At 34.6% G+C, this 20,583-nt stretch overlaps 1 protein-coding gene across 1 annotated transcript; it reads right to left on the bottom strand.

Annotated features, from left to right (window-relative positions):
- Nucleotides 1-378: 378 nt before the first annotated feature.
- On the bottom strand, nucleotides 379-18,712 carry LOC133184778 (exportin-T-like). Its single transcript, XM_061319839.1, has 28 exons — nucleotides 18,678-18,712; nucleotides 16,842-16,966; nucleotides 14,415-14,500; nucleotides 14,109-14,165; nucleotides 13,735-13,804; nucleotides 13,294-13,512; nucleotides 13,074-13,157; nucleotides 11,234-11,344; nucleotides 10,830-10,988; nucleotides 10,343-10,422; nucleotides 9,806-10,001; nucleotides 7,645-7,707; nucleotides 7,481-7,552; nucleotides 7,075-7,203; nucleotides 6,577-6,645; nucleotides 6,180-6,299; nucleotides 5,944-6,038; nucleotides 5,675-5,840; nucleotides 5,245-5,387; nucleotides 4,156-4,441; nucleotides 3,595-3,784; nucleotides 3,199-3,266; nucleotides 2,855-2,903; nucleotides 2,467-2,582; nucleotides 2,145-2,192; nucleotides 1,947-2,018; nucleotides 1,513-1,566; nucleotides 379-1,338 (listed from the first exon to the last, which is right to left on the bottom strand). The coding sequence occupies exons 2-28, from the start codon at nucleotides 16,899-16,901 to the stop codon at nucleotides 1,312-1,314; spliced, it is 2,889 nt and encodes a 962-aa protein (XP_061175823.1). The 5' UTR covers nucleotides 16,902-16,966; nucleotides 18,678-18,712; the 3' UTR covers nucleotides 379-1,311.
- Nucleotides 18,713-20,583: the final 1,871 nt, after the last annotated feature.

Here is a 20,583-nt window from a genome sequence, read left to right as displayed (position 1 = left end):
CAGCTAAATAGTTGTTTTGATATTAATGCGAATTTTCTCCAGATTTTTTTAACACTCCTTAACCAAAATATCAACTTAAAGTTCATAGGTAGAAAATACATAAGGCCAGCTCAGTAAGCAAAATCTGAGTAACACATGTACTTCAGCATCCAATCCAAAGATCAACACTGAAATCTTAATTACCGGTATGATATTAAAAAACAAGAAGATATTAAATACAGGTATCATTAATCATCTTCTAGGACAATTAATTTACCTCAGGCCTCTAATTAAAAACTGAAATACACTGTTTTTACACTGTTTAAGCTTACTTTATTCATTTTGAGAAAGAATAATTTAACAACAATATATGTTGCAGTAACAACCCTATTTTTAACAAAAAAAAAAGAAGCAATTCTTGTACATATAAACATATGATTCAAACTAAAAGACAGTGTATACTATCGAAAATATCTATATTGCCAATAGAAAATAACTGGAGTGAAATCTTTCCTTGATTCTAAATGCATTGCTCATTGCATTTTGTAAATAAAATTTAAAAAATAAAGTAAAAAAACATTAAAACCATGAATTACATTTATCAAAAATAACACTGACATTATAATTTAACGTGTATATTTTTTGCCATACAATTTGTGAATATTACTTTTTAAATTCATGTGTATCACTGCACTTGTTTAAAGCATGTGCCTTATGGAATATTCATGAGCTTAAGTTTTAGAACTGCTAAAATATACTCAACTATTTTTACAGGATTTGAAATTTAAGGTCAGTTAGTTGTACCATCTAGCAAGACTCTCTCTCTCTCTCTCTTTCTTTCTCTAAAACATAACCCAATGAATGCAAAAATAACAATAGCTTATTAAACAAAACACTTTTCAACTTACATTTAAAACATTGCAGTGCACCAATTTTTAAATACATGTACATGTCGCCTTCTTAAACAATCAGCTCTAACAAAACATTTTTATTTACAGTATATTCAGAACCATGATCTAGAAAATCATTCTCATACACATACATTCATATATCAATGTTATGAAATGGGTGTTTTCTATGATATAAATTAACATCAAGACAATGAAAAATAATGAAAAGCAACTTCCTCATTACAACCAAGAATTTAACACAATGATTCCATGCAGCCAGGAAACTTCTTTTTCTCTTTAAGCCTTTATTTTTAAATTGCCTCACACAAAAGCTGTGATTAGAGTCCTCTTTGGTGGAACTAAGCAGCATGCATTGACAATGTGAATGGTCACTATATCTACGTTGGTAAAAGTTATCTCCCTTTCTGAGTTCAATCCTGTGTCATGACTTTGCCTTCATGAAAAAATTCTACAAATCCAATGGATATCATTCGTAATACATTATATACAGATTTTAAATGTGCATCCAAAAACAAATGTATGGAATGGTGGAATATACTCTTGAGGAATAGATCTATCTACTATTGAGAAGAAAATGGTATCATGTACATGTAGTCTTTTTTAATGTTTTCCAAAAACTTACCTTTAAATAAGTTCTAAAAGTTTTATAATCTGTCTTTAAAGCTTCACAGAATTCCTGTATAAATGAAAAAAAAAAGAAAATAGTTCAGGATGTAAGATGTTTATATTCTGTATTCTATATCAGTTCTTCTTGTCCTGATAAGACAAACGTTCCTGTAGTTTTATATTGAAGGCTCTTGCACATATAAATGTACCATATATACTCGCCTATAAGTCGGTTGTATTTTTTAAGCTTACAATAAAGGGATTGACCCGCAATAACATCAATATTTTTTTTCACTCGCCTATAAGTCTGACAAGGGTTTGTGAACCAAAGTTTAACTCCCCCAAAAACGACTTATAGGCGAGTATGTGTGGTACATGATAAATTAAGAGGCTATTAACTTAAACAATAATATTCTTGTTTTGACTGTAGTGTAAGCACTGTATAATTACCTGGATGTTTTCAGCAGGTACATTAAGTTTGGGCAGGTAATCCATGGACAGGTAAGACAAAAACTCCTGGCCCTGCGGAAATTTAAAAGATTTATGTTTACTACATGTAATTTTACAGTTGTATTTGATAATAAAATTACAAGTAGTTTTCTTTGTACAAGAAAATATTTAAATAAAAACAACTGCACAGATACTTACTCTTTTATCAACCATACTCTTTAGACAATGTGCACATTCTCCAAGTGCCTACAAAAACAATCATTATGTTTCTCAGTGTGCAAAAATTCAATAATTTTTACCCAGGGCAAAAGATGATCTCCTTATTTAGCATTCTAAAATTGCATTTCACCATTTCACAAAAACTCATTAAAATATGTATATTTCTTGATATCCAAGTTCACAAGATGTGAAACATCAGCAGTGGTCTTCAAAAATAACAATTCTGAAGGAACATGCATGCACAGCTGATTCTGATTTCATTGTTAGGGGGAGACAACTAAATTCTTAAAAAGAATCTCACCAATGAAGTTTGTCCATCATTCAAATCAAATGTGGGTTTCATGGGACCAAGGAAGCAAGCTGGTAGGAAACTCTTGTACATAAAATCCACGAAACCCACCAATCCATTGTTTCCACCTGAAAAGGAGAATGACTTATCATTCTAAATCAGCAATTCATCAATAAGCATAAGTATGATTCTGAACCATTTTGTTTACTGTGTTCACATTCTCAAATTTTAAAAATGAAAAGTATCAGTTATCCAAGATGCACGTAGTATACATGTGCTTATTTACAAAATTACATGTAAATTATCTGATGTTATTTTTTAAAATGCACATTTAATAGTATTTTTTTAAAACAGACAAGTTAAAAAAAATACAATGAAGCAACAAGTGTTTTTAACATACCCCAAGTCTCTATCAGCTTTCGCATGATGTTGTAACACATTTTTTGACTCTAAGAATAAAAAAAATTGCTAGTCAGTATGTGTAGAGCATACATCTTGTGTGAAGTATTGAGCTTTTTTCTAAATAACTAGTATAAGATATCCTAAATGTGCAAGATCAAAGCAGTACTTAACTGGATTCTTATGTTGCAAAAAAATTTCTCAAGTACACTGTACATGTACAATGTAGATAACATTTTAAGCAGCATTGATTTAGAAAATCTTCCTTTGTATATGTGTATATGTATTATGAGATCAGCATAAATTAAAATTTCATTGTAAGATTATTAAACTTTTGACACCAACCTGTGGGTCTGGAATGTCCGCTGCTCCTTGGACAATGGTCACAAGTAAGTTATGAAGGTTATTCATTTCTGGGTAGAAAGAAAACAACTTAATAAGAAACAAATGAGCACCTTTAAACAATTTTTATATTTTTAAAACTACATGTATTTAATTAAATGACGACAGAAACTCTTAACCTGTAGGGCCCCCATCCCCTCCCTAGATCTAACCCCCCACCCCCCTATGAAGGTGTCTAGGGATTTAAACTTGTAAAAATATATTTAGCATGAATTTCTTTTTTATCCCCATCTTCAGTTTGAAAATCATATTTGAAAAAAAAAATTCCATTTCTTGAACAGAAGTTTATTCATCCCTTATGCTCTGTTAATTCATAACAATGCAGTAACTTATTTTTACCTTGGTTTTTGAGAACATCCAGACAGTCGTTAGATATAATTGTGGACAAAAATAAATAGTAACTTCTTTGTAGCATCTTCTTCTCTACGGCCGTGACCTGGTCAAGGTCATCTGTAGGGGTCGACAGAACTTGGAAGATGGTGCTGACTAAAGGCATGAACACTTGTTGTAGAAAGGGAACTATGGCAGACTGTCAGGAAAAACAATTAAAATCAATCTACATAAGGCTTCAAAATACTGTTTTTCACGGTTGATACATGTGATATAAGCTGTGCTTAATCTTATAACATGCAGCATTGGAAACATAACTTCTTTTTTATCAAAAAAAAAAATTATGACTTCCCCCAATTTTTGTATGAATTTTCAATTGTTGGACTCTTAGTATTTACAGAAATTAAAAATTCAACAAACAGAAAAGCCATTAAAATGACTGGACTTACAAAATGATCACATGCATGCACATATGCCGAAGTACAATAAATGCATATGAAATAAAATCTTCATAAAATGAAAAACCAAGAATAAAAACAAAACTAAATTACATGTACAGAGTTGACTTACTTTGAATTTCATGATTAACTGGTTCATCAGAGGTAAGAAGTCATGGAGTTCCTTAGCCTCGGGTTGTTTCAGCAGGTTCTCCAAAACAATGGGGACAAATGGCAGGATTTCCTTCTCTAAACAGACCACCATTCTGTGGAGGTACTGCCTGACCCCCATCTGTATCAGCTGTCGGTGGGTGGGGACATTTACCGCCTGAAGGAAGATCTTTAGGAGGTCTGTAAATGTCTCCACACAACCACAAGCCTGCATAGTTTGCTGACTAGAAAAACCTTTACTCACTCGGCTGGAAATAGAATACACATGCAGGTACATGTACTTTACATATAGCTTTCATATGATTCAATGAGATTTATATGATCAACATAAAATGAACAATTAATAATCATTGATGACATGACAATACTCCATCCAATACTTCGTAATATCAGAACAGTTTGCTTTAATTACATGTAATGCAAAAATGTAAGCTTGGATATCCAGATTTTATATACAATTAAAAATGTACGTGTATTTACACAATTTTCTGAAAACTGAGAGTCAATTATATGGGGTCAAAGATATATTTAGCTCTAATTACAAATGCAGACTTGTCGAAATCCGTCGGTCCTGTCGGCAAGGCCGGTAAAAATTTGTCTGGACCGACAACTTTTAAGAAAACGTCGGTCCAGATGACCGTTTGAAAAAATCGAGCGTGATGCAAATTTAATAAAGGTCGGGATCGGGATGCGCAGCTGAAGGTCACAAACACTGAAAAAAATGGCTGCGTACGCGGGGTGTAGACGATAGCCAATTAAATTTGTTATAGCAAAGTCATAAAACATGTCATTTATGTCTTTTATTAAAGACTTTCTATCATAAGGAAGGAAACTTGTAAGATTGAAGGCTGTTGAAAATAATCTAGGGCATTTTGGAGCTGTTATTCATGACTTTCACAGCGTCCAAATAAGGTACAGGTATCTGGTCTGAGAAAACTTTGACTGGTCCGACAGAACATTTGACTTTGTCAGACCAAATGTCTGACAATGATTTAAAAATTTCGACAAGTCTGCAAATGTCCTTTAAATGAAATCTCTCTCTCATTATTACCTGGCTAATGATGTAGCCATGTTAATGCTCTGAGCATAGGCATACTGCCGTTTTTCATCAGTCTCCACCTGAAGCTTGTTCAACAAACTCTCGAATTTACTGGCAATAGGGGAAAGTAACTCTTTCATGAGATGGTGTTTTCTCTGGAAAAAATAAAAATCTTGATTATTGCCTGCATTCTTCAAGAACCCCATGATTTGATTGGGTAAAGATTTTTTTTTACACACAAACAAGTGAAAAACAAAGAAAATTGGGAGTGAGGTGAAGGATATGAGCACGGTGAGTAGCAAACTAAAGCAAATCTTGGAAGTATTTACAATCTGGTTAACACAAGATACATGTACTTTGGCCACAAGGACCTAGATTAAGGGGTTGTAACACACTGCTTAATAATAAAGGTTTTAAAGACTTTAGATGAACCAGTGCTGACCTCTGGTGAGAGACTACTGGAGACAATAAGACTGCTGACGGTCTCATAAATAAATAACTGGTCCTCATTGGACAGGAGATGCTGGTACCCATTGTCTGGTGTGTTGAGGACCAGTAAATCCTGAACCCGGCTCAACACTTCCTCTACGTATGGATTCAACTGACCCCTGTTAACATAAAATAAAACAGAATTCCATCAAATTAGTAAACTACACATATGTAATTTTTTTTCATCTAAAAGCAATTTAAGATTTGAAGTGTCCTACTCACTTCAGTCCTTTGATGAACCTTGAAAATAAATAAGAAGTCCGACTTCTGACTTGAGCCGACTCATGACGAAAACCACGTTCATCTGTGAAGGCCATCTGAAACAAGAAAATTTCATTCGAAGCCTAACACACTACATCACCATTTTACGTAATTCACTTTGAGATCTCTCTGATACATGTACTTTTCTTTATATTCAATATGAAAAAAAGAACAAACAAAAAAAATCGGTCATTCACCAGTACATCTGGAATATGCTGAGGCTCAGCAAGGAAGAATTTTTCATATCGTGTGACGGTTTCAAAAAACTGCAGCTCCACGATCATGTGACCTTGACAGCTGACTCGACTAGTGATGAGCTGAAAATAAATCGTAGACAAATTTACTCTCATTTTCTTGTATTAATATATGACCTTCATATGCTACATGTATATAGTATAACATACATGTGTTGCAAATTTAAATAAAATTGAAAACTCATTGGGGAAAAAATCTCTATACTGTATATACATCAAGACTTTCAATTATTGAATCTCTGCTGTTGTGAACAATTTTGTCAAATGAAAAAGAACACATGTTGTCATTGATCAAGTATTTTGGATTCTTAATGCATTTAACAAATTGAATTTAACATACCATCCTCATCATATTTTGTAGGGGACTGGCCTTGGAAATATCGGGGTTGAACTGTTGACTTTGGGAACCCTGAAACATAGACCAAACTTGATAGGAATTTCAGGCTCTGAGGCCATAGAATCTAGACCAGCACAGTTTTTGATCTTGGCATTATTTTTCCAATAGGAATTTATTTTGGAAGTGATCTTTTAGTTAAAATAAGACATTCAACATCAATACATAGATTTATTTACACTTAATACAAAAGTACATGTAAAAGATGCCACAATCTTAACCACACTGAGTTTAAAGATGATGAAATTCCCTATGTTTTACAGCTGTATTTTGAATTCATTTATTATTTTCTGTAAAGGATGGAAAACTGTCTACTGAACTTAAAGTTACACACTATTACTACAACTTAATCAATTTGGTAGAAGAGAAAACTTAACCATGTAACCAACTGAGAATTTATTCTTTTTTTTTTAATTAATTAATTTAATGTAGATATTTTCTTACTGGCAGGGCCTCCCCCAGCATGTACAGCATTGTAATGGCTACCTCAATGTCACACACCTTCATGGCCTCCCACCTGGGCAGGGTCTGACTTACCAGGTTATGGACTGTCACCACCATCAGCTCTGTATCCTACACACAGACAAACAAACAAACATTTACACATACTACAATATCCTTATTTTATAGTTTCTTAAAAATTCATAAATATTGCAATAATACATCATCCATAAAAGTTTCCATGCTTATAAGGTACACTTAAAATGGTAATTGCTTATTCTTTTTAAATTAGTAAAATCTATGAAACTCTAAAAAGCACTTGATGCTTAAAACAAAGAAGATTAATTAAGCAAAATGAGGTCTCCTTTCTACAATGAATTCATCTACAGGTATATTGATTTCTAGTTACCAGGGCTGCCAGGTTTGTGAAGATGGTTTTAAGTTGTTTCTTGTACTCTTGAAACATGGCCTCTTCCTCTCCCTAAAAACCAGGAATTACATTAACATGTACTTATTATTGAATATCATTGACTTCCGCCATTTTTGACTGGATAAGAATAAAATAAAACAAACCTCATGGTCGAAATTGTAGGAGTCATCATATTTCATCTTCTTTATCACAATATACAAGAGACCCTAAAATGCATGATTAATGAAAGAAATAAACATAGGTAATCAGAGATTACAGAGCTCACCTCAACGAATGTTGTCTTTAAGTAAGGCAAAGTCCCACACTAAACTAATAATCTAGGAGTGTGCATCCCTAGATGCAACATTTATGCAATTTTGGTCTGATAGGGCTTGCAGTTACTTGGGAATAGACTTATCTGAAAACTTGAAACTAGTCACTCATTCAGAAAATGTAAGTCAAATCCAGCATTCGAAGCAAGTTTTGAGATTGTTCGTCCCTTGATGCATCATCCAAGCAAGTTTGGTTCAGATAGGCCTTATAGTTACTTGGAAATGAGATCTGCTCCAAAAACTTTAATCTGATTACTCATCCGGAAAATGTAGGTCAGATCCAGCATCCGAAGCAAGTCCAGTAGTGTGCATCCTTAGATGTATCATCCATGCAAATTTGGTCAACACAGGGTTTATAGTTACTTGAAAATGACATCTGCTCCAAAACTTTAACCTGGTCACTCATCCAGAAAATGTAGGTCAGATCCAGCATCTGAAGCAAGTCCAGTAGTGTGCATCCTTAGATGTATCATCCATGCAAGTTTAGTCAATATAGGGCTTATAGTTACTTGGAAATGAGATCTGCTCCAAAAACTTTAATCTGGTTACTCATCCGGAAAATGTAGGTCAGATCCAGCATCCGAATCAAGTCCAGTAGTGTACATCCTTAGATGTATCATCCATGCAAGTTTGGTCAATATAGGGTTTATAGTTACTTGGAAATGAGATCTACTCCAGAAACCTTAACCTAGTCACTCATGCAGAAAGTGTAGGTCAGATCCAGCATCTGAAGCAAGTTCAGTAGTGTGCATCCTTAAATGTATCATCCATGCAAGTTTGGTCAATATAGGGCTTTTAGTTACTTGAAAATGAGATCTGCTCCAAAAACCTTAACCTGGTCACTCTTCCGGAAAATGTAGGTCAGATCCAGCATCCGAAGCAAGTTCAGTAGTGTGCATCCTTAAATGTATCATCCATGCAAGTTTGGTCAATATAGGGCTTTTAGTTACTTGGAAATGAGATCTGCTCCAAAAACCTTAACCTGGTCACTCATCCGGAAAATGTAGGTCAGATCCAGCATCTGAAGCAAGTCCAAAAGTGTGCATCCTTAGATGTATCATCCATGCAAGTTTGGTCAATATAGGGCTTATAGTTACTTGGAAATGAGATCTGCTCCAAAAACCTTAACCTGGTCAGTGGTCACTCATCCAGAAAATATAGGTCAGATTCAGCATCTGAAGCAAGTCCAGTAGTGTGCATCCTTAAATGTATCATCCATGCAAGTTTGGTCAATATAGGGCTTATAGTTACTTGGAAATGAGACCTGCTCCAAAAACTTTAACCTGCTCCAAAAACTTTAACCTGCTCCAAAAACATCAACCTGGTCATTCTTCAGCTGAAATTGCAGCATCTGAAACCTTGACTGGTACAATGAAACACACTAGAAGCTTCCTCCATGCATCTCTGACTAATATAGGCCATAGAAGTACTTGAAAAGAAAACTGCTCCAAAAACCTTAACCTGGGACGCCGACGCCGACACCGACGCCGACGCCGAGGGTATTACATAAGCTCCCCCAACTTCGTTGAGGTGAGCTAAAAAATAATGTATACTATGTATGTACAAAATGTAGGATAAAGGACTTCAGAAATAATCTTTTGTTTTCTCTAAACCTTTAAAATTGACAAAATAAACAATGGATTAAAAAGAGATACTTGGCTACCCTATTTTAAAATAATCATGTACTGTGAAATCACTCATTTTTGTGGATGTTCAATTTTCATTGTTTTCGAGGTACATGTATAAGACCCACAAATTCATACAAAACTACCCAACAATTCTTCATCCAAATCCATAAACTCATAGTTTTTCCTCAAACCACGAAAATTTGACCCCTTGGAAATACGTGCTTTTACAGTATTTGTATAAAAATTCCATATAAAACTGGTACATGTATCTATAAATTTTTGGGTATACCTATCAGAATTTAGCATTAAAGTACATGTACATGTATGTACCTAAACTTACATGTAATAATTCTTTTTAGTTTTACCTCAATATGTTCTCTGTGTTTTGGAGACAGCTGCTTCAGTTGTTTCAGAACACCAATGTATTCCTGTACGAACGCGACCACCGCCCCAGATACATCATCGTCCTCATCACCAAGGAAACGGAACATCAACGGTACCTTCTCCTCCAGGGCTGCCATGGTAACCCGACTATTTTCCTGGTCATCCATCTTCTGTAATCTTTAGGAAAATCGTTTCCTTATTTTTTTTTCTTATATATTCAAAGACCTGTACTTCATTTGGACTCCATAAACATGCAACTATTTTCTTTCATTTATTTTATAAGGTACATGTTTATTTTTAGTTACCAAGAGAAAAATTTAACAATTTAATGAAAATTTCAGTTAGAATTAATGGAATATGAATAATAATCAATCAATTATATAAAAAGTCTTAAATATGTAGACTGCGTAAGTCATTTGCTAGACTTTTTGTTGGGACAGTATCAGCACTTTGGAATACATTTCACTCCAAAAAACAAGGTTCACTTGCAGTTGCCTTCCATTTTTATATATTCTTACTTTTGCCAGCTGATGATGAGGTTGACCCCAATTCCATTGATCAGCTTAGACAGCTTGGATAAATAATCCCCTTCTTCCTCCTGAGTAAATATAGAAAAAAAAATTGTAAAAACATACCACCAAAAATACTATAAATCGCTTTTAATTTGTAAGAACTTTATATTTTTGCCTAATTTCTAAAGATCATCTGGTCAAGAAAATTTTATTCTCCCTTACGTTTGTATCATTAAAGATTATATACAAAATAACCAGAATTTGTGAAAAATTTGTTTCCTTTATAAATACCATAATTATGACTTTTTCTAAAATTATTACCTTATAAATAGAAATTTTCAAAAAAATTTTTTTTAAATATTATTTGTTATCAGTACTAACATTAAAATATCTGTATATTTCAGACTGATCATAAAATAAATTGCCAATATCTTTAATAATGCACTTGGCATGTTTATGATTTGATGGTCTTTATGATTTAATTAAGCGGTACCTCTTGAGGGTTGAAGATGCCTCGAGCTTGTAAAATTGATGTAAAGGACTCGATGAGTTTTGTCTTGGCCACTGGTTCCATGCCTTTGTTTATGATATCATGGATACAATCACATGCACTCTCTCTCAGTAGAGGCATGGACATAAACTCCAACAGCACCTGTAAACAAGGCAGAGATATAATTTATGTCTATCACATTGTTGATAAGCAAAAAAAGTATACACATCTCTCCAATTTTTAACAAAAATATTCTCATGACATGTGATTCAAATGTACAGTGTACATTACTCATGAAAGCAACATGATCCTTGAAGTCAAACAAATGTATTTTGCATTCTTTCTAAGACTTTTCGCTACATGTATACATACTTGTATGTACATTTTCCATATAGGTTATGACTTACCTGTACAAATTTATCATTGGCAATGAGATTTATATCTATCCAAGTGACAAACTTCCCGATGACGTCCAGACACATACAAGTGACCTCAGGGTTACTGGACTGAAACTGGGTCTGACCAAACAAAATATAATAAAAGACACGTTAAAGGTCATGAAATCATTAATCAATAAAAAGCAAGATGTATCACGGTCAGAATACTTAGTAGAAAATGCATGTATAAATGAACCTCCACTTAAATTTAACAGATAGTATAAAAATGCTGTATACAGGGTTATTTTCGCCTCTTGTTATTTTAGCCCTCTCACACTGTCAAACAATTTTTCCCCTTTTTGAAATTGCCAAGATATTGTTATTAATGAGATCATGCTTTTTAATTTGAATTTGCCGTTTTAAATACTGTATAAAAGGAAATTTTTGTCTCTGTTTTATTTTTGCCCTTTTCGTCCTTGCTGCTAGTGGGCGAATTTAAACATAGGTAATCAAAGATTACTAAGCTCAACTCGACGAATGTTATCTACCCAAGATGAATATCTATCAATATTAGATTCAGAATCCAAAGCAAGTCTGGAAGTGTCCATCTCTAGATACATCATCATCCATGCTAATTTGGCTAAAATATGGCTAAAATTCACTCATGTGGAAAATCTAGGTCAGATCCAGAATCTGAAGCAGGTTAGTTAGTGTACATCCCTCGATGCATCATCCCTGCAAGTCTGGTCCAGGTAGGGCTTACAGTTCCGTGGGAATGGAGCTGCTCCAAAAAAAATTTAACCTGGTCACTCATCTGGAAAATCTAGGTCAGATCCAGCAACTGAAGCAAATATGGTAGTGTCTATCCCTAGATGTATCATCAATGCAAATTTGGTCGAGGTAGGGCTTATAGTTTCTTGGGAATGGACCTGCTCCAAAAACTTTAATCTGGTCACTCATCTGGAAAATCTAGGTCAGATCCAGCATCCCAAGCAAGTGTGGTAGTGTCCATCCCTAGATGCATCATCCATGCAAGTTTGGTCAAGGTAGGGCTTATAGTTACTTGGGAATAGACCTGATCCAAAAACTTTAACCTGGTCACTCATCTGGAAAATCTAGGTCAGATCCAGCATCCGAAGCAAGTGTGGTAGTGTCCATCCCCAGATGCATCATCCATGCAAGTTTGGTCCAGGTAGGGCTAATACTTCCTTGGGAATGGAACTGCCTCCAAAAACAATAACCTGCTCACTCATCTAGAAAATCTAGGTCAGATTCAGCATCTGAAGCAAGTGTGGTAGTGTCCATCCCTAGATGCATCATCCATGCAAGTTTGGTCAAGGTAAGGCTTATAATTCCTTGGGAATTGACCTGCTCCAAAAACTTTAACCTGGTCATTCATCTGGAAAATCTAGGTCAGATCCAGCATCCGAAGCAAGTGTGGTATTGTCCATCCCTAGATGCATCATCCATGCAATGTGGTCGAGGTAGGGCTTATAGTTACTTGGGAATGGGACTTGCTCCTAAAACTTTAACTGGGACGCCGACGCCAACGCTGGGGGTATAGCATAAGCTAATCTCGACTTCGTCAAGGTGAGCTAAAAAAGGGGCGAATTCAAGAAAGACAGCATAATCTTTGTCTGGCCAAAATTAAAGCGGGGATATACTGTTTGCAAGAATTAAAGGGCGAAAATAACCCTGTATACAGTATGCCCACTTGCGACGATGGCACAAGGGGCAAAAATAAAAAAAAGGGCAAAAATTTCAGATTCCTGTATAAAGTATGTTCTTTTTTACCTTTCCCCTTCTCTGATAGAGAAGAGGGCTATCTTTTCTTTTAATAACAAAGTGTAGATGTGGGATTAAGACCTACCAATATAGTGTACCATGTCTCCGTTAGTTGTACCACACTCTGTTCCCTCATGGCATCCTTAATGACAGTGTTTCTTTGGATCTCCTAAATCAAAAAAAAAAAAAAATTACATATGAATTGATAATGTGGAAGTACATGTATTATCCAATGAGGAAGAAAATTTCCATTAACTTAGTACCTCAATATACCTCAATACATTATCTTAATGGCTCATACGTACCTCATAAGTATGAACAATTTCCCTGTCTACAACCTCGCTGTCTATACTTAGTAACACTCGGAGGTAAATGTCTACGGCCTTGGCACTTGGGGACAGAATTCCTATCAGGTCAGTAAAGAATGAGGGCCAACGGTGGGGATAGTCCATAACAAAGGCGAGGGAGGCAATCTGGGCTACTTTGTTTCGTAAAAAACTTCGGTCTTGGTTTGACTCATTTCCCTGAAAAACATGTTCACAGATCATTGAAAATGACATACATAAACTTAGGTTTTCCTGTGCCCCATTATATATTGATCTGACCAACTTGTGTGTTTTCCTCTTAATGAGCTCTTTGTTCAAATAAATATTTATTTACATTTTGTTTTCATGAGAAATCTTTAACATGACCTAAAAGTTAATGATAAAAAGCATTTGGATAGAAGTTTATCAGACTACGTATACCATCAGCTGCAGACAGGTACAAATGAGATTTCTCATACTCTGTTGATCTTCAATGCCTGCCTCTCTGTATCTGTTAAAAAGTAATAACCTGTGATGTTTAGCTGCTGACAAAAATAATGGAATAAATTAAGTCCTGAAGGACTTTAAAAATACATGTACCAAAATATACATGTACAATATCAGATCAAATAAGTTTTTCCTGACAATGAACTGTTAGAAAATACATATGATACATGTATATGTTTCTGTAAAAAATAAACATATATGTCAAAAGTATGCAAAATGTGCCATCTCAAAAAAAAAGCTGCAATATTCAAAAGGTCAAGATTAAAACAAAACTCTCACCCTAAATTTTAAAAAAAATAAGTACTCACTGTAATTTCAGGTAATGCTCAATGACCTGAAGACAGAAAAACCTCACGTGATCATTCCTGAAAAATGGGAAACTCTATTAAACAGAATGTTCTTCAACTTACTACATTCATATGAAAGTAAATCAAAAGTTTGGAGCTCAGATACATGTACATGTATTATTCATTCATTGCCTAGGATACTGAATATCTTAATGAATATAAACATTGCTTGAAAAAAAAAAATCTGACAAGAAAAAACATGCAAAAATAAAAATCCCTGCTATTTATTGGCATCATAAAAACATACTGTCATTTTTATTCACTTACCCAAAGTAACTTCCATTTGTAAATGCTGCAGCACATAACTTCCATCCATCTCCTGATGTTTTCAGTTGCTCAAAGTACTGGAGAGCCTACAAATAATAATCAAAGTACTGAAGAGCCTACAAATAATAATCAAAGTACTGGAGAGCCTACAAATAATAATCAAAGTACTGGAGAGCCTACAAATAATAACCAAAGTACTGGAGAGTCTACAAATAATAATCAAAGTACTGGAGAGCCTACAAATAATAAAATTGGCATCGTCTGCACAATAATATACATACTATTTCACTTCGGTAATTTTACAACATGTACAAGTTGAAACAAGAGGCCCATGGGCCACAACGCTCACCTGAGTAACTTTGGCCCAGCTGTTCTTCACCAGACTTTCCCCCATGTAATACACCTATTGTGGTCCCATCCTATCCCCTGGGGTCATGATTTTAACAATTTAGAATCTACACTACCCCAGGATACTTCTACATTAGTTTCAGCTTTTCTGGCCCTGTGGTTCTTGAGAAGAAGATTTTTAAAGATTTTTTCTATATATTTCAATGTAAAACTTGGATTCCCTATTGTGGCCCCGCCCTACCCCCGGGGGTCATGCTTTTAACAATTTATATCTACACTACCCCAGGATACTTCTACATTAGTTTCAGCTTTTCTGGCCCTGTGGTTCTTGAGAAGAAGATTTTTAAAGATTGTTTCTATATATTTCAATGTAAAACTTGGATTCCCTATTGTGGCCCCGCCCTATCCCCGGGGGTCATGATTTTAACAATTTAGAATCTACACTACCCCAAGATGCTTCCACATTAGTTTCAGCTTTTCTGGCCCAGTGGTTCTTGAGAAGAAGATTTTTAAAGATTTTTTCTATATATTTCAATGTAAAACTTGGATTCCCCCTTGTGGCCCCGCCCTACCCCCTGGGGTCATGATTTTAACAATTTAGAATCTACACTACCCCAAGATGCTTCCACATTAGTTTCAGCTTTTCTGGCCCAATGGTTCTTGAGAAGATTTTTAAAGATTTTTTCTATATATTTCAATGTAAAACTTGGATTCCCTATTGTGGCCCCGCCCTACCCCCGGGGGTCATGATTTTAACAATTTAGAATCTACACTACCCCAGGATGCTTCCACAATAGTTTCAGCTTTTCTGGCCCAGTTGTTCTTGAGAAGAAGATTTTTAAAGATTTTTCCTATATATTTCTATGTAAAACATTGATTCCACATTGTGGCCCCGCCCTACCCCCGGGGGTCATGATTTGAACAAATTAGAATCTACACTACCCCAGGATGCTTCCATATAAGTTTCAGCTTTACTGGCCCTGTGGTTCTTGAGAAGAAGATTTTTTAATGACCCCACCCTATTTTTGACTTCTCTTGATTATCTCCCCTTGTGAGGGGACTTGGCCCTTCATTTTAACAATTTAAATTCCCCTTCACCCAAGGATGCTTTGTACCAAGTTTGGTCAAAATTGGCCCAGTGGTTCTTGAGAAGAAGTCAAAAATGTGAAAACAGACGGACAGACAGACAGACGGACGGACGACGGACAAAATGTGATCAGAAAAGCTCACTTGAGCCTTCGGCTCAGGTGAGCTAAAAAACCCATCAAAACAAGAATTAAAGATTGAGACAGAATTCCTTTTGAACAGAAACCAAAGCAGAGACTATCAAACTGCAAAAATAGTGTTGGATAAGTCATATACTTTGAAGACCACAAAATAGCATCACAAGGCATGCTCTGAACTGGAACCAATACGTCAATAGAAAAAGAAAGCGTCCAGCAACAACATTGAGAGGGATCCTTGATGCAGAGCTTTGATCTATCTGAATGTCCTGGAGCATGTGGAGGGAAGTGAAACATGCAGCCCAAGATGGAGAGTTGTTGACAAGGCCCTATGCCCCTGCAGGGGCAAAGAGGTATAACTAACCAACTAATGAAATCCTTGGGCATTTCAGTCAAGATGAAAAACTAATGATCAAAATAAAATAATCTTTAATGGACTGATAAGATCTTGAACTCTGCCATTATAATGAATGTCAGTCTACAAAAATTCCACAAGATTGAATGACAGAATTAAACCAGAGGTTGGTATAAATACTACTTGACTTTCAACCCCCCCCCCCCCATCATGCTGTTTATAAGTTACCTTTGATCAACAAAATAAATGTACATCATGATTTTTTTTTTAAATTCCAGTTGAAAATCTTAAATGTGAATATTCATGATATTAGACTGAGTTGTTTCCTTTGAAATCTGTACCCCCCCCCCCCTCCCCCCCAAAAAAGAGAACTGTTTTACTTAATTGAAAATACTTTTCTTTACCATAGGTAATTAACAAACTTAACCTCATGAAATAAATGACAAAAATGCAAAATACTACCAATGTGACTGACATTTATGTACAAATAATAAAACCTACCCTAGTCTGGAGCTGTGGATCAGCACGAGGGTCCAATCCACGTAGAGCATCCTCATCCATCACAAAATATAAAACAGGTTCTCGATAGAGAAAAACTTCTGAGGTATCTACACCATGTCTAAAGCCTGCAAGGAATCAAATATTTTTCGATTTTCAGTAGTTCAATAACATTTTTTCAACTTTACTGTCTCTCTCTCCATTTTTTGTTACATCAACATCTGAAACATACTTGTAGCTTTCATGGTAGGACTGTTGAAAAACTTCCAACAATTAGATATATAGATAATTAAGATAATGAAAAAGAAATTTGAATTAATAATATGACTAGATAAGCCAATCTCTTTCACATGTCCTTGGTATTCACATATCTAGACTAAATGAATTCAACAAAAAAAGAAAAGAAAAGAGTTTATAAGAAACTGTTTTTTATCATGTTTATCAAACAAACACATACATGTGATTCTTCCGGCGGGAGACAAAATCTCCCGATATTTCACCCCCCTTCCGCCCCTCCCGATTAATTTTTAAATCTTCCGTGTTTTAAAGTTCTTCAAATTAAATATTATTTGCAATATTTTTTTGATCGTGTTTCATGTAATTGCACAGAATGAAAAGAAATTGAGATAACAACGCCAGTGCAATAAATTTTCACAGCGGTAGGCTTCGTATGAATCAACATGAGGTCGTATAATTATGTTGTAAAAATTAGTGATATTTCAACTTGATAAAAGACCATTGATGTTTATTACTGAATGCAAAACATTGTAATTAGTTGCTAAAATACCCAGTTGCCATCTTCTAATGCTGCTTTGGTCATTAAAAGATACAGTTATAATGTAGATCACACTCTAGTTAAAAATAGATCACACTACAGGGTGTTGCTAAAATATACCTGACTCTAATTTGTTTATTTTTTTAGAGGGTACTTTTTTCATCTGTACATATTCTATTTAAAAACAAATTACTGACATAGAATTTGTTACATAAAACCTAGCTAAGTTTTACTTCACTTACTAGTTGATATATCAATACTAAATCAAAAATAAAATTTTATCCAATGTTTTAATGATGCTGTTAACTCTTAATTAATTTACTAGGAAATGAGTTGATTTCATTTTGAATACTCAATTTCACGTCATTTGAATAAAAACTTTATCATATTTTTCTTAAAACTATAGACAACAACTTTATAAAATAAAATTTGTAAAGTAATAAACTGGGAGAAGGTATTTTTTCCTGAATTTTGGGGGTTGGATGGTCTTTTGCGATTTGAAAAAATGTCGATAAAAAATCTCCAGCTTTGAGACCAAAACTCCAGCTGAAAATTTTCAAATCTCCAGTTGTGATTTTTCAGTTCTGTCACATGTATGCAAACAATGGAAAGATCTATACCCATAAAAGGGATTACATGCCATTTTATTTAAAACAATATAATAGTAGGACGATATAAAATTCATTAAACAAATATTTTAGAAAAGTAAATGTTAACATATTGCGCAAAATTTACATGAACAGAGGAAACTCGAAATATAAACAAAAACAGATAACATACGAACCTGAATGAAGCATTTCAACGAAGATTAACTACAATTAACTTCAACTGCTTAAAATGGCTATATTATGGTCAAGCAAATTTATTCCATTTTGTACATAAACTTTTTTTTTCAGCTGTTTCATCAAAATTCACGTTTCCACAAAATATATAAATACGCCTCAAATCTTTATGTAGCATGACCAAAATTTAAATAAACACTGAATTATGATTCAAATATTTTCAGCTTTAATATATAATCTCTCGTTGATCTTTTCATGGTGATGCAATAAAGATAAAATTACCTAAAGATAGATTATTTACTGGATTTCAAATTTCTCTGGCCACGTTTCGTCATCCATAGTCGCCATGTTGATGCAGGTTTTAAATAACTCGTACATAGAATGGTAAGGGAAAAGTCACATGGGCAATTTAACTTTTTTTTAAGGATATCCGTTCCTCACCCAGATAGGATATAACCCTTAAAATTTTTGTTTAATTAATTAGTCTAAAAATAGAACTTGACATTGAAATTTTTCATGCAACAATTTTCATTTTATGCATCTCAATAGGTTCTTTAAAGTCCCAGAAAGTAAATTGTAAAAAGTTGACATTTGCACCCCATATAAGTACAATAGTAAATACATTTTAAGAGAAATTAAACTTCCTTTAATCTAGCCTTATATGCCAATTTTTTTATTAACATGATATGAAATTAAAAGCTTTCAGTGATGTCTTCCAAAGAGACGATATGCAGACTTTAAAAATGCAATCTCTCCAAATGCCTGGATACCTATACAGTTTTTTTTATTCTAAAATATATTTTTTGATGAAATTACAATTAGAAATTAAAATGCATAACTGGTGCTTTCATCCGCATTTCCTGAAAATATATTTGAGTTTTGATAATTTTCTTTAATATGATTAACTTTAATGATGAACTTTGATGATATACCATGGGTAAATACACATTACATTGCCACGGTGAATTCAGTGACATTTTTGTGAGCATTGCAATATACTAAACTTCTAATTTAATTTCAGAACCTGAGGATCGGACTACCTTAAATCGAATGTATTCAAGTCTATATCTCTAACATTTGATTGACATCAATAGCAATTATTGTAATAATGTTGAAGAAACGTACACTGTGATGTATTAATTGATACGAGCAGATCCACGATTTTTTTCCCGGGGACGGAGGGGGGGGGGATTCCACATCTACTCTAGCAAAGGTTAGACTCGGAAATTTAAGGCAAGCAACAAGCAAAACAAAGTTAAACAACTTAGCCATACCCGAAAAACATATATCTTGGGGATGGGGTGGTCCAGGAGTAGGAGAAGACACTTACCTTAGTTTCCTGCTTTTCTTAGTCAATTATCTTCAGATACATCACTCTCCTTACCATTTTAGGAGTAAGGAAGTTTCCATTTTTCAACAGAAGGGGCCGGGCAACCCCCTCCACACCTACCCACAATTTAGGTTAGGCGCGGATCCAGGATTTTTTCCGGGGGAAGAGGGGGGGTTCCATCCCAGTCAAAAAATTCCCAACCCAGAATTAGCAAAAAAAAAAAAGGTAAAGTCCATTCCTAAACGTGAAAAAAAAAACATATTTCATAGTGGGTCCACGTTTTCTAGGGGGGTCCAAAGTCATTTTTTATTTGCTTCAGTATGTATATACATAATATTATTATAACTCCGCAAACTTCAGGGGTCCGCCCCCTCCCCCTCCTCTAGATCCGTGCACGTAGGTTAAATCTTTAAGTTCACATTAGCCTACACGTTAGCAGAAAGGAATATACGCCACTGCAAAGTCTCCTTTTAGTTTCTAGCTTTTGCATAGAAATTTAATAATTCTGAAAATTCCCAGAAGAAGGGGGGGGGGTGACCCCTCGAGATCTGTGCATGCCATAAGGAAAGTTCTATCCATCTATTCTCCACATCTCTCTCCATCTCGCCTTCCCCAATCTATACGGTCTCAATGTTACCGTCGTATCACTGTACACTATATCCTGTTAACTTTTGCATATTTTGGGACTCTACTAAATGGGGATGTTCATTTGCATTTTTAGACCAGGTGAGCTAAATATGCACTTTGGTCAAAATTTTGGATCTTTGACCTCAGTCTTTTATGGAGGTAACATATTTTCTCCAGGTTTTTGCCTTTGCGGCAGCATCTCCAAAAAATAAAGTTACCATTGTTTGTTTG

The sequence above is a fragment of the Saccostrea echinata genome, unplaced genomic scaffold (assembly GCF_033153115.1).
Source record: "Saccostrea echinata isolate AGI-Se365-2 ecotype Australia unplaced genomic scaffold, CSIRO_AGI_Sech_v1 ptg000011l, whole genome shotgun sequence".
Taxonomy (NCBI): Eukaryota; Metazoa; Mollusca; class Bivalvia; order Ostreida; family Ostreidae; genus Saccostrea; species Saccostrea echinata.
Note: the sequence above shows the minus strand (reverse complement) of the source record. Positions and strands in the feature narration are given on the sequence as shown.